At 43.0% G+C, this 14,874-nt stretch overlaps 1 protein-coding gene across 1 annotated transcript in view; it reads right to left on the bottom strand.

Annotated features, from left to right (window-relative positions):
• Nucleotides 1–14,874, bottom strand: part of IQCK (IQ motif containing K) — a 122,969-nt gene that overhangs the window by 76,542 nt on the left and 31,553 nt on the right. Inside the window, exons 5-6 of the mRNA XM_024744373.1 lie at nt 7,367–7,419; nt 7,152–7,229 (exon numbers count right to left, since the gene is read on the bottom strand). Coding sequence (XP_024600141.1) covers nt 7,152–7,229; nt 7,367–7,419 — 131 coding nt within the window. The remainder of the gene's footprint in view (nt 1–7,151; nt 7,230–7,366; nt 7,420–14,874) is intronic.

Here is a 14,874-nt window from a genome sequence, read left to right on the forward strand (position 1 = left end):
CCCGCACCCAAAAAAAAAAAAAAAAAAAAAAAAAGACATGTTCCAAATAGCTATAATTTATAAGAAGGCTGTCCAACCTGTATCAGTCTTTGTATAAGAAATCAGCTGTTATTGAGTATTTTGCTATTGTTTGTAACTGCAGCCTAGTCTAGGCTAGCTTAACACAATGGGGAAATAATAGTTCCTACTTTGTAGGGTTGTTATGGGAGTTAAATTAGGTAATATTTATAAATTGTTCAGAACACTACCTGAGTAAACACTATATAAATGCTTGGTTGGTAGGTAGGTAGTTAGGTAGGTCATGCAGGTAGACAGAGACAGACAGAAGGAAACAGTTCCCTTATGGGCCGCTCATGTTGTGACTGTCACATAAAACTGAAGACAATTAAGGAAAGAGCTGAGTCATGTGACCCATTTTATGCTTCACCTCCAGTGTACAATTCAGGGGGAATTGCCTGCATTTAAAAAAATTTTATTTCTCTCTCTCTCTTTCTCTTTCTTCCTTCCCCCAAGAGCACAACATTGAACTAGCATAAATAAGTCCATATACACAGCAATCCAACTATATACAAAATCTGTCTGTTGGGCTTCCCTGGTGGTGCAGTGGTTAAGAATCCGCCTGCCAATGCAGGGGACATGGCTTCAAGCCCTGGTCCAGGAAGATCACACGTGCCGCGGAGCAACGAAGCCCGTGTGCCACAATTACTGAGACTGCGCTCTAGAGCCACGAGCCACAACTACTGAGCCCAACATGTGCTACAACTACTGAAGACCGCGCCCCTAGAGCCTGTGCTCCACAACAAGAGAAGCCACCGCAATGAGAAGCCCACGCACCGCAACGAAGAGTATTCCCCGCTCGCCGCAACTAGAGAAAGCCCGCGTGCAGCAATGAAGACCCAACGCAGCCGGAAATAAATAAATAAAATAAATTTAAAAAAAACCAAAACTTTCTGTTCGTGAAGACAAGGACCATGTTTGTATCATGGTTCCATGGCACGTAGTAGGCAGCCAGCCAGTTTATGAATATGTCTGTTGCCTGATTTTAGAGCACATTTAAGCAAGTAATAAATATTAGCTGAATAGATGAACAAATAAATTAAAAATAACTCCCTTTAATAGCTGAAACACACCCATTTGTATATGTATCAGTAGTGGGAAAAAAATGTATTCCCTTAAAACTGGCACCATAATTCCTCTTAGGTAAGGAACTAGCTTTGTTTAGATGAAAGACCATTTCACAGATGGAAAAACTGAGGCTCTAAGAGCTTGAGTCATCTGTGCTGAGCCACACAGCTGGAAGGAGTAGAGCGTGGTTTAGCATGCAGAGCTGTGATTCCAGAGCCCAGGTTCCTAACCCCTACACTGCACTACCTTCACTTTGACGTCCAGGACATTCTTACACCTCCCTTGACAGCTCCGGGATTTGACTTGTGTCATCTTCTTCAACCCACCCCCACAAGCCTCTCAGATACTTCATTATTCATACTGATGACACCTCCAACACCATGGCCTCGAGTCCATGTGATTCCATGACCCCCTTCTTCCTTCGTGACAGTCACATCTTAGAACGGGTTGTCCCTGAAAGACTGTCACATCTCATCTTCCCAAAGTCCTGATCTCATCATAGCCTTCTCTGTCCTTTCATCTTTCCCACCCACTCACTTCTATTTATATTGTACTTTGCCCTTATGTGAGACTATGACTTGGGTTATTGGTGTCCATCTAGAACAGGGCTCAGCAAACTAGAGCCCATCGGTCAAATCTGGCCCATCACCTACCGTTGCAAGTAGAGTGGTACTGGAACACAGCCACGGCCCTTTGTCACGTGTTGTCTATGGACAACTATGGAGTTGAGTAGTTGCAACAGAGACTGCACGTGTCCTGCCAAGCCTAAAAGATTTACTGCGCTGACCTGACCTAGAAAGCCATTTCCTTGTTCCCCAGGAGCTCTGAGGTTACTGGAGCCGTGTTCTTAGGGCAAGCCCACGGCTCTGGTCATATTAATCCTCCTCATTGCCACTGGGGAGAATTGGGTTTGGCACTGGAGTGGGGCGGGGAGGGAGAATGAGGCTGATGTGAGGGGACTGGCTGGTGAGCTGTGCCGGTTCAGAGCCGGGTCTCAACCAGGGTAACACAGACGTCCCCAGCACCGTGAGGCTTCTCACTTGGGCCCACACCTGTCACTCTCCCCGCCACACCCCAGGGCCCTTTTCCTTCCATGTCATTTGAGCCTCTCAGCATCATGTGAAAACTCAGTCTCCCCCACTGCCTGTCACTCCAGCCATCACCCACGGAGAACAGCCCACAGCCCCCCCAGTTCACCTCCAGTCAACAGATTCCTCCTTGCTCACAGCCTATCTGCTATTCAATCAGCTGGTCATGAGGAGTTTTGAAACACCTTACTGTTTCTTTTCCTTTTAATGTTTTATTATGGAAAATTTCAAAGATATAAAAAAGTAGGCAGAAAAAAAATGAACCCAGTTCACCATCCAGCTTCATTTATACTGTTCTCCATGTCAGTCACTCAATGTAACTTCCCCCAACCTTATCCATTGACATCATATGATTTCATATTTCATTCATAAATATTTCAGCATGTTTCTCTAAAAAGCAGTAACTTTTTATTGTGAATATGAAATCATTATCAAACCTTAAATAAAATAACAATAATGCTTTCTATCGTCAATTATTTACTAGGTGTTCAAATTTCCAGTTGCCTCCTAATTTTTCTTTTTAGTTTGTTTCTTTGAATCAGGATCCAAATAAGATCCATTGAAATTTCAAAAACTGTATGGACCTACCATCCCCATTTTAGTGCTTCCGAGTTTGGTTATGTTTCTTACTTCCAGTGTGAACACGTAATGTAGTGTTTCTGTCTCTTTCTGAAAATTGGTTGTTAAATCATTAACACAATTCAGAAAATATAGTAATTTATGAGAAAAATGTAAGACATCATTCTTAGAAAAGTTAACAATGCTTTTCCATGTACTTAAGATCCTGTAGGGGAACAAAATTTGCCGCCCAAAATGTCTCTTTGCCATGTGGATTATCTCAAACTGAAAACGATCAAGGCCCAAAAGACTCAGGAAGAAACTTTGACCTTCCTCCTAACTGCCTAAAAAGAATTTAGATGGAAGGCCTGTGCCTGGAATAGAGTTATCACTAGAGATATCGGCAAAGAATGTGGGTTGGGTGTGGTGGGGAAACTTAGACATCAGAGTCCACTCTCTGTCCCACTGTTTCCGCAGGGCCCCTCCAATATTTATTTACCAAACATTTGCTTTTCCATCTTCATGGCAATTGCCTTCCTCCCCTTTGAAGTCTCAGGTTCCTACCCCTAACATCCTCTGTTGTCTTTAACTGCTGATGGTATTTAAGGTGAGGGTTTCAGACATTTTGGTGAGTTACTCAGTTCTTCTGGGCCTCTCCCACGTATACAGGTTATTAAACTTTTGTTTGATTTTCTCCTGTTAATCTGTCTCAGGTCAATTTGATCATTATACCGTCCAGAAGAACCTAGAAGGGTAGAGGGAAATTTCTCGCTCTCAGACAATCCTCTGGGCCTAGTCTAGACCTTTTACTATCTTAGCTTTGCCAGTTTTCAACACTGATTTTACCCAACCACCTGTTTCCTCCACCTCTTTTCCAGGGTTGCTGGAAATAATCTCATAAGCAGGCTGTTTATATGCATCACAAATTCAGGCCATCAGCTGGGCCATCCCTACTCATCCCTAGTTGATTCCCTATCGGTTTCACCACAGCAGCTGTTGCAGCCTCCTCCCCTCCCCCACAAGTCTCCAGAACCTGGCCTCCTTCTCGGCAGATACCTTCACATCCACACGAACGACCAGAATGACAGTGCCCACCGTGAACTTTCTCAGCTCTTCTCCCTTGCCCCTCAGATTTCCTCTCACTTTTCCTTCTGGATTCAATCAGAAGTTCTCAACCAGGGGAAATTTTTCTGTCTCCCCACATTTGCCAGTATCTGGAGACATTCTTGATGGTGAGGACCACAGCGGGTGCTACTAGCATGTGGAGTGGGGAAAGGCTGGAGATGCTGTGAAACATCCTACAGGCCAGCCCCTCACAACAAAGAATTACCGGGTGATAGATGTCAGTAGGCTTGGGGAAACGTGGGTTAGAGATGGTCTCTTGGCTCCTGCCCTACCTGCCTCTCTGCCCTCCCTGTTCAAGAGCATTCTCGAGAAGGATATGGCACCTGAGTTCTTGCCTCTTCAAGACCAAATCTGGGCACCAGCCAGCTTGGCCACTGGCCCAACCTGACTGGCTCCACAGGCCAGCGGTGGAGTGGGGCATAGATGGTCTTGTGCATCCCCATTTCCCTTTAATGCTTTATTAACATCTGCTTTACAACACTCACTACAGAAACTACAGCTACTTGTAAACACATCTCTCTCATTCCAAGGGTCAGAGCCATATTTTATTCATCTCTGTTTTCTCCACAGCACCAAGCTCTTTGCATTGCATTTGGCAGATGTTCAATAAATATTTATTGCATCAAATTAGATTAGTATCATTTACATTTTTATCATGCTTGGGGCATCTCTTTGAAAGGTAATGGAAGCAGAGAACACAAATGCCAGTTAAAGCAAGAGCTTTTGTGTTTTTGTTCTTGTGGAGTCCAACTGAAATGCTTGCTATTGCTACTTTGCAGTATACTTAACATGAGCTGCCAGCGGAAGTTAGCAACTATTTTAAATTAAGGTATTTTTACGATAAATGACTAGAGATTGGAGAGAACTCTTACTTAGAGAAACTCTCTTAAGACTCTTCTTCGTTTTTTTAAAAAATATTTATTTATTTACTTACTTGTTTGGTTGCATCAGGTCTTAGTTGCGGCAGGTGGGCTCCTTAGTTGTGGTTCCAGAGCTCCTTTATTGTGGCTTGTGAACTCTTAGTTGCAGCATGCATGTGGGATCTAGTTCGCAGAACAGGGATCGAACCCAGGCCCCCTGCATTGGGAGTGCAGAGTCTTAACCACTGCACCACCAGGGAAGTCCCTTCATTGGTTATTGTAAGTGGGAAAATATTTCATTTTCAACCTGGAAAAATATGCTAATCTTTCACTTATTAATCATTTATAATCTATAAATTATAGGCTTTCCATGTTCTTTTCTTTTTCTTTTTTTTTTTTGCGATACACGGGCATCTCACTGCTGTGGCCTCTCCCGTTGCGGAGCACAGGTTCCGGACGCACAGGGCCAGCGGCCACGGCTCACGGGCCCACCCGCTCCGCGGCACGTGGGATCCTCCCGGACCGGGGCACGAACCGGCGTCCCCTGCATCAGCAGGCGGACTCCCAACCACTGCGCCACCAGGGAAGCCCGGCTTTCCATTTTCACAGTGGACAAAATTAGGCAGAGTCTTAGAAGCTTAATAAGAAGCAAGATTTTCTAATATCGTTCTCTTTCCAATGTATAGGTAGTCTCAGACTTTTAAAAACTGGTTAATACCTGAATTCTATTAAACTCTCAAAATTGAGAAAGTCAGCCAAGGGTCTATTCAACTTGGCATTCCCCAGAAGGGCAGATTTAAGCAAAAGATGTAACATTTGAGGGCTAAGGGTCTAATTTCATTTTTTTCTACTCTGTTTAATATGGGATTTTACAAAACTTACTTAATTTCCTAGTGTCTCAGTTTCCTGACATTGTTCTTGCAAAGGGCTGGTGTGAAAATATTTTCAAAGAAATAAGTTAAATATTATTTTCTCTAAATTGAGTTGTCTTTCTTCCACTTATGGCTTAAAATTGTGGATCACTGCTTAAACGTCATCCTCCAGGGACTTCCCTGGTGGTCCAGTGGCTAAGACTCCATGCTCCCAATGCAAGGGGCCTGGGTTCGATCCCTGGTCAGGGAACTCAATCCCGTACGCCATAACTAAAGATCCTACACGTGGCAACAAAAATCCTGCATGCTGCAACTAAAGATCCCAAACATGGCAACAAAGATCCTGCAAGCCACAACTAAAGATCCGGCACACAGCAACAAAGATCCTACGTGCCACAACTAAGAACCGGCACAGCCAAATAAATAAATACTAAAAAAAAAAAAGTCATCCTCCAAGTGAGGTCTTTCCTGACCACCCTGTATAAAACTAAGTCCCGTCAATACTCTATATTCTCCCCTCTCTGCTTTATTTTTCTCTATAGCACTTACTTGCTTATTGTCTGCCATCCCCCACCAGAATATAAGCTCCATTAAGTCAGGAGTTTTGGCTACTTTGTTCACTGCTTTATCTCCAGCACCTAGAATGATGTTCGGCACACAGTAGTTCTCAATAAACATTTACTGTACGAATGAACAAATTATGCAAATCTAGAAATGTCATATGCTATAAAGCTATCAAAGGCATGAATTAGATGTAATTGAATCAACATGGCTAGATCTCAAAAGCATGTATTTCAGTCAAATAAAAGCAAGTTGCAGGATAATGCATAAATTTCCTCATCTGCAAAATAGGGCTGGTAATAGCATTGTTATGAGGATCAAGTTAGTTCATTAGCGCTAAATGCTGAGACCCGTGATACGAGCACTCAATAAACGTTAGTGGTCATCATTATTATTGCTATATCACTGATGATAAACAGTTCACATAAAGTAATATTACTAATTTTGTATGATATAATCTAATTTTATATAATTAACTAATTTTAAGACTACGGAAGGATGCAGTATAGACCAAGCTGATTAATTCTGTGAGGAGAGAAAACTCAGATTAGAATGATGGTCAAAGAGAGTATTAACCTCATCTGTCATGTTCTAATATTTTAAATGTAAATGATGCATATAACTACAAAGTAATATTTAGAAAAGTTTAGTCGTATTTCCTGAGACATAATGACCTTTAGGGCTAGGAGGAGAGGAAGAGAGAATGGAGAGATGAATTACTTAGGATAAGAAAATTTTTTAAGTTTTCTATTTTATTTCTGAAGTGCTTCTTGAATAATCACGGCATGGATAGGATGCCCTTAGCCTAGAATAAAAATAACCAGAGAAAAGAGCCACATACACAACTGATCCAGGGTCCTGGATGGATTACATGAGTTAGTTCTCATAGATTGGAGGAAACTATCATTAACACAATCTTCAAGTTAGGAATAAATTATTCAAAGCCTTGTGTCATTACTTACTGCAGTTTCAGCCACTCTTCCACAAATGGAATGGAGAAGAATTCTGTGAATGTCTCCCCTATCCTCTTTGGATTTTGACTGGTCACGATGCCATATGTTTTGATTAACAAGAAAACAATAAGCAAGAATTCAAGTCAATTGTTGCTATTCTGCTGGCACATTAACACTATTGAACCCTTAGGGTCATGGAATATTCAAAGATGTGAAAAACTTACTTGTATAACCATTCGGTCAGAAAATCACAGGCAATGAATTTGGTTCTTTTCCTCTAAAGAGAGAAGAGAGAATTAAATTATATTCTTTGCCCCCATGTTTAAGTTGGACAAAGGAGGAGGGGTTAATTGATTGCTTGTGTTAGATGAAATATGCATAAGTCCTTGGTGAGGTTTATAAGCACACCAACAAACAATAACTCAGGCAATGTAAAGAATTTTGACAACATTTCGCTAGTCATCTTGGGTAAGCATATGTTCTGACTATATTAGCAGGGACTAATAAAAGACAATGCACATAGTAGGAGGCTTATTACATGCATTTTGGATTTATCTCAGAAGGATTTCTTTAAATCTAGACCTTGATTCAGAGTAAGTATATTTATTCCTTTCCCCCAGTCCACTCAGATCCTCAGAATAGCAGTACTTTGGGTCTGGGTGCCATTGGCCAGTGCATTGACTCTGCCAGCTGCCCACCCATCAGTCCCTCTCCACTTCATCCTGATTACCAGAAACCTGATGACAATCAGTCCAGGTAAAAACATTTCCCAGCCTCCCATGTAGCAAGGGACAACCATATGACATAGTTCTGCTGTTTGAGATAGAAATGGACATGTCCCATGGATTTCTGAGAAAGTGCTATTTTCTTGATTTCTGCTGCCCTTTTCTTTGAAGTTTCCTTCTACTTCTTTCAGTCTGGAACACAGATGTGGGGCTGGAAGTGGAGCAGCACCTACCAGCCAAGAGGCCAAAAGCAGGGGGTTAGAAGGAACCTGGGCCTTTAATGACTTCTTTAAGCCACTGTACCAGTTTGTGGCTGACCTACTCTGGATATCCTGATACGTAAGGAAAGATAAACTCCATCTGGATTATTGGCACTGTTCTTGAGTTTTCATAACATGAAGCTGAATGCAGTTCCTAGGTGATAGATAGCTAGTAAGCCACAGGGAAAGAACGTCCTAGAGTAATGGGGGACGAGCTCGCAGAACAGCACTGGAGAGGAGCACTGGGTATCCTGCCTCCTAGTCCCATTTAAAGTGTCTTGTAACCCAAACAGAACCAGTTAACTCCTTTTAGAAGATTGTTATGGGACTTCCCTGGTGACGCAGTGGTTAAGAATCACCTGCCAATGCAGGGGACACGGGTTCGAGCCCTGGTCCGGGAAGATCCCACATGCCGTGGAGCAACTAAGCCCATGTGCCACGACTACTGAGCCTGCGCTCTAGAGCCGGCAAGCCACAACTACTGAGTCTGTGTGCCATAACTACTGAAGCCCACACGCCTAGAGCCCGTGCTCCACAACAAGAGAAGCCACCGCGGTGAGAAGCCCGTGCACGGCAGCGAAGAGCAGCCCCTGCTTTCCGCAACTAGAGAAAGCCCGTGCGCAGCAACGAAGACCCAAGGCAGCTAAATAAATAAATAAATATTGTTAAAATAGCAGGGGCTAAGAACCAGTCGTTGGTTAGTTACCATGTGAAGAGATCCTTCCCAGGAATGAAGGCAAGACAGACTCTGCTGGAAATTCTCCTTGCCCCTCCAGGCGTACCCTTTTCCACCACACTCTGTGCCTTGGGAGGCTGATTTTATGGTTCATATCAACCAGGCTCGTTTACTCTGTTGTTGGGTCCAGCCACTGGGAGGTACCAGCAGGAGATCCGAGAGAGGGAAGAGAGAAAGGCAGGGTATAATGGGTTGAGCTGTGTCTCCTCCCGGCCCCTTTGACCCAAATTCATATTCTCCTACACTTCAGAAAGTGACCTTATTTGGAAATTGGATCATAATTAGTTAAGCCCAGCCACTCCTGAAGTACACAACAACTCCAACGAGAGTGAACAAATTTAGGGTTCTATTAGCAAGGAAGAAGAGTAGACCACCAATGGCAGATTCCTAACGACATTATGCTAGACCCTGGATCCAGCTATGCCTGAAGCCAAAATCCCCTGAACCTTTCATGAGCCAATATATTTCCTTTTTTCACTCAGCCAGTTTGTGTTGTTTATTGCTTGCAACAGTAAGAGTTTTAGTTACTATTCCTTTCTTCTCCCATTGGCTAACTCCATTTGCCTTTCAAGATGCCTCTTGGGGGCTTCCCTGGTGGCCCAGTGATTAAGAATCTGCCTGCCAATGCAGGGTACACAGGTTCGAGCCCTGGCCCAGGAAGATCCCACATGCCACGGAGCAACTAAGCCCGTGTGCCACAACTACTGAGCCTGCGCTCTAGAGACTGTGCACCACAACTACTGAAGCCCGCATGCCTAGGACCTGTGCTCTGCAACAAGAGAAGCCACCGCAGTGAGAAGCCCGCCCTCCGCAACTAGAGAAAGCCCACTCGCAGCAACCAAGATACAACACAGCCAAAAATAAAATAAATAAATTTATTTAAAAAAAAAAAGATGCCTCTTGGAAGCCTTTCTGAGCATTCTTACCCTCTTCAGTTTAGAGTAAGCGCCTCCCACCACCGCCAGTTCTGTGTGTCCCTCTGTCATAGCACCTCAGGTGTAACTGTAACCTAACTGCCAGCCCACATGCCCATTTCCTCTATCAAACTATAAATTCTCTGAGGACAGGGGATGTGTCTTTTCTTTATGTTCCCAGTGCTTGAGTGTCTGGCAAAGAGTAGGTGATCAATGAGCGGTGAGTAAGTGAATGAATGACCTCACCGTTCAACTCTCAAGCAAAAAAGCAAGAAGGAACTCATGCACAAGAATTCTGACATTTATAAGTAGGCACTGCTAATAAATTCTGGACAATTTCTCTTCACTTTCTTCCCCTAATGTTTTATTTATTAGGGGAAATATTTTCTTCTTCTTTTTTTCTTTTTCCCCCTTTACTTTGAAATAGCCAAATTAGCTTTATAAGCTTAAATAAGGTTAAAAAGATTGTTGTAAAATTGATTCTCACCAAGAAGGAAAGTGCCACTTAAGATTTTTCACTGAAAGCTTTATTATAGCTGTTAGTAAATAAAATACTGGTGCCTGATTTGCTGGAGATGCAGTCTTTTAGCTCACTGCTGATAGCCTTTTATTAAAAAATTGAAACACTGCCGGCCATGGTAATAAAATTAAATGTACTAGACCATGTAATGGGGTCTTCTAAGTCTGCATTGCAAGAGTAAGATTCCCCTTGAAAAGCTATCTTTAACTAAAATAAGAAAATACTTGTACAACAATGCAAATATGTATCTAGCATGAATCGCCATCTATTAATTTAAACAATCCTGCAGCTGTAGGATAGCAGTGTCTCTCTCTCTCTCTCTCTCTCCTTACAAAAGATGCATTGTTCCCTTAGCATTCATTGCACCGTTTGGTGGTAAAGATTCCTTCTATGAAGGGAATGCAGCTTGACTTACTCTATTAAATAGACTTTTAAAATAGCCAAATGGTCTGATGTACGAAGGTCATGTAGACAGATTTAATCATTTTGATGCAAAGAAATAAAATTGAAGAAATTGTGTTTTCCTTCTGTCCTGGGCAAGTGTGGACGTGCTGTGCATACTCAGACACACAGAACAGTGGCGATATTGTTCGGCTGTTGTTTAGTTTAAAAATTATCTGCTGGGAGCTGAAAGAGAGAAGGGAAAGCAAATGAAAAGTTGTGGTGAGTGAGGAGATAAGAGAGGAAGTAATAGAGAGAAAATTAAAGAGTGAGATTAAGAAAGTGTGGGCACTGGGGTTTATGTAATGTGGCCAAATACACGGAGTTCATGATTGTTAACGGGGAAAAATGCCCAAGTTTGGGTAAGCAGGGTGATCAGTTAAGGCAACCTTATACGAGGTTAAAAAACAATTTTTTAAAAATCCAGAATTAAAAGGAAAAAGACTAAGTGTCAAGGGGTAAGGCATCATCACGAATCTGCAACTCTGTTGTACATCCAACAAGCTGGGTGCGCAGCAGGATGAGTTGATAGACTGGTGGACAGATAATGATGACGCAAATAAAGCGCAACAGTGACCATGAAACCTAGGTGGTAAACATGTGGGCATTTCCTCTGAAATTCTTCCAGCTCTTCTACATGTTGGGAAAAAGTTTATAATAAAACTGAGGGCAGGAGAACAAATCATAAAACACTCAAACCCCAAAGAGAGAAAGGGCAGAAATCAGACAGTATTTTGTACCAATTTTTATGTTGAATACACGTATCGGAGGCAGACTGGAGGACTGAAGATGGGAAAGAGGAACAACTCACATTAGAAAGCCACTGACGCTCTTCTAGTAACTAATGTAATTTCACCCCACCAAGGTCAAAAGCACAGGCTGTGAGCTTAGTGAAGCATGGCTGGCTATAGCACGGTGTTGGTTGAGGCTCTTTGGGTCTGCAAGGGAGAGAAAGCTGCTTGGGTTACCTTGGTTACTGGGCTTTTTTCAAAAGTGCGTTTAGGCTAGACTTTGCTGTAACAAACACCCCCCAAATCTGAGAAGCTTATGTTATCGATGGTTTCTCCCTCGTGTTACACGAACATTTCCACCAGCGTGGCTCTCCGCTCCATGCGATCTTTGCTCTGGGCCTCAGGCTGACAGGGCAGCCTCTCTCTGAAATGTTGCTGGTTGTCATGGCAAATGACACGGATATGGCGAAGTATTCCTTGACTCTTAAAGTACATTTTAAGTGACACGTCCATTCATTCCACTGACCAAAGCAGTGACGTGGTCAAGCTTCCCTTAGGGAGAGGCCACAAATGTTTCTGAACAATAATATAACCTAGCACAGGGGTTACTGTAAAGGTAGAAGGAATGTGAGAATTCCTCTTACCAGGGGCAGAGCCAGGTCTCGGGAAGAAGCGGACCAGTGTCCACAGCTGTCCAGGCATGGGACAGGTTAGCCAGAGTCATCCACCAGTAGCTTGGTGACGCAGCAACAGCTCTGCTCCTAGCTGTACACGGAACTCAGCTTTTTGGCCGTGGCTTCTTTCTCAACTTGCTGCTGCTTTCTCTGCTGCTCTCTCCTAACTGGTTCTTTCTCCTGCTCTCTCTGCTTTGAGGTCTGCTGACTCATGGCTTTTCAAGCTTTCTCCTGTCTCTGGTGTTTCTACCCACGCTATGATCTGCCCTTTCTCTCTGTTGTCAGACATCCTCACGCCCCAGACAGGAGAATCTGATTGGGCTGGTTAGACACTACCCAGGATGGACCATCCCTGTTGGGCAGAGCAATGCCAGACCATTTCCCAGCCACTTGCCATCCCTGAGAGGCTGCCCACAGGGCCTGAAACTTATTCCTGGCTCAGTCACTTGTGGCCAGAGTGATGGTGACATGGACAAAGCAGGGAGAAGGGCCTGCAGTTATGGCTGTGGGCATGGCACCCACTTAGAATGTCATGGCCTCCTTTCCCACATAGATATTCCCCATAAGAAACTTCCAGATACCCGAGACCACGCACCTCCCACCCAAATATGACAAAAGTGAATAGTAACTATAATCCTAGGAACGAGCACACACATGGACGATAACCAGATGCCAAAAGGCTTATCACAGAAAACTTCAAACGGGTTCATTTTTTTCACCACTGCATTAGAATTTCATTAGTGAAAAAGAATACTTCTCAAAAGAAGTCAAAAATATGGACTTGTAACACAAAATGTTGACCAAGACTTCCAGCATGAGCCACGTGGCCATTTCTAAAAGTGTTTTTGGTTTAAAAAAGTAACATTAAAGTAATTCTACCACACCTTTCCTGCAAGAATCTATTTTTTCCACTCCTGAGAAATTTTTTTCAAACAAAAGCTGGTGGTACTTCTCATTTCCCTTATTAGTCAAGGACAGGAAATGGAGTTTCTTCCCTCACTGACCAGAGCCCTTGCACTTTTAAAAAGATATTCAGGTATTTTATTTTTTTTAAATACTAGAATAAATGACTATTACATGGGCAAGGAATATAAAAAGAAAAAAAAAAGGTTTTGTTTTACTGAATTATTCATAGTAGAAAATTTTAATGCCATGAGATCATCAAAGGACTTATCAGGAGTTAGAAATAGTTTCCTGATACCAACTGTTGTTTACAAAACTCTTCACTGTAATGGAATTTGATGAGCAACCAAAGGCGAAAGGGAAAATTTTACATTGCATGGGATAGGGTGGGGAAAGAGGTGGAAAGTCTTATCACCCCTATCCAGACTCTGCATTTAATCTGTATGTAAAGCTGAGATAAGGTTTATTTTCAGCCATCATTTTATTCATGTATAAAACTCTTGATTTCTTTCCAAATTAAGCAAGGTACACTGTTCCAGTTTGGCCTTGTTCAGTAAACATTTACTGAGGACCTGCTATGTGCCAGGCCCCATGCTAAATGCTAGAGATGACGAAATGAGTAGGGCATGGCCCACTGTCGTTATTAGTTCAATGCCCAGCAACTACCCCCAAGCTGGGTAGTAGCTGTGAGGAGTATAGAGGATAAACCCCATCTCTAGCTCCGGGTGTGAACCCTGATAAGGCAGTCAAGATGATCCCACCTCACCTGCCACCTACACGGAAACCAATCTGGTCCACATTCATCCTGACCAAAGGGATTCACTGACTCAGGATGGACACGTAATTAATTTCAGAGTGATAAGATGTGGGACGAGATGTGCTGGGGCTTCTGGGAAACCATTTCATTTGCTTTTCTGAAAGAGCTTGAGCATTCTCTCCTTCTGGCTGAGGCAAAACCTAGGACAGTGGCCATTGCTGTGTTACTGTTTTGAGGGAAGCCAGCTTAAGGATAAAGCTGACTCTATAAGAGGCCAAGTAGAGAGACAGAAGAAAACCAGGTTTTCAATTATATCACTGAGCACCTGAATCAAACCAATCCCGAAGCCTTCCTTCTTTATCTCAGAAACTTCTAGTTTCTAGCTCCCTGAGCCAGTAAATCCCCTTTATTATTTAAGCCACTTTCCTGCTAGTTGAAACATAATGAACTGTAGCCAAGATAGCTGCCCAGTATCCCTTCTGCCTTCTTCTGGTAACAGTGCCCTGAGTTCCTACTGGGGTCCACCCTTCCCAACTCTAAAGCTGTGTGCCTTGGGTAAGACTCCTTCCATTTGCCTAAAAGCCCACTAAATGCCCCTAGTTCCAAGGATTGATTCCAAAGTAGGTCATTGACCTGAGCCAGTTGGATTAGAGAGGAACTCTGGGAGAGACTTTCTCTTCCTCTGCTATCCTTGAGCCTTATGAAATGGGGGATGGTGCCACAGGGGAGGGACCATTTGAGGGTGGAGCCAAGCCAGAGCAAACAGAATCGAGAGACAGAGGGGGAACTACGTCCTAAAGACATCACTGGGCCCCCAGATCAAGCTGTAAAGGAAGATCTCCCCATGGGCCTCTTGTCTTCATAAATAAACAAACAAAAAATCCTTTTCTACTTAAGTCAGTTAGAATGGGGTTTTCTGTCACTTGCAGGACCTGCCTCAAGGAGTTAACACCAGCAAATATGGGAATGTTAGCTTTGCATACTTAACACATCCAGCTGAAACAAACTCTTGAGTTCATACTACTTTTTACTGCTAACAATAAACCTCACATCAAAAACTGCTTACAGTAA

Source organism: Neophocaena asiaeorientalis, unplaced genomic scaffold, assembly GCF_003031525.2.
Source record: "Neophocaena asiaeorientalis asiaeorientalis breed wild unplaced genomic scaffold, Neophocaena_asiaeorientalis_V1.1 scaffold91, whole genome shotgun sequence".
NCBI lineage: Eukaryota > Metazoa > Chordata > Mammalia > Artiodactyla > Phocoenidae > Neophocaena > Neophocaena asiaeorientalis.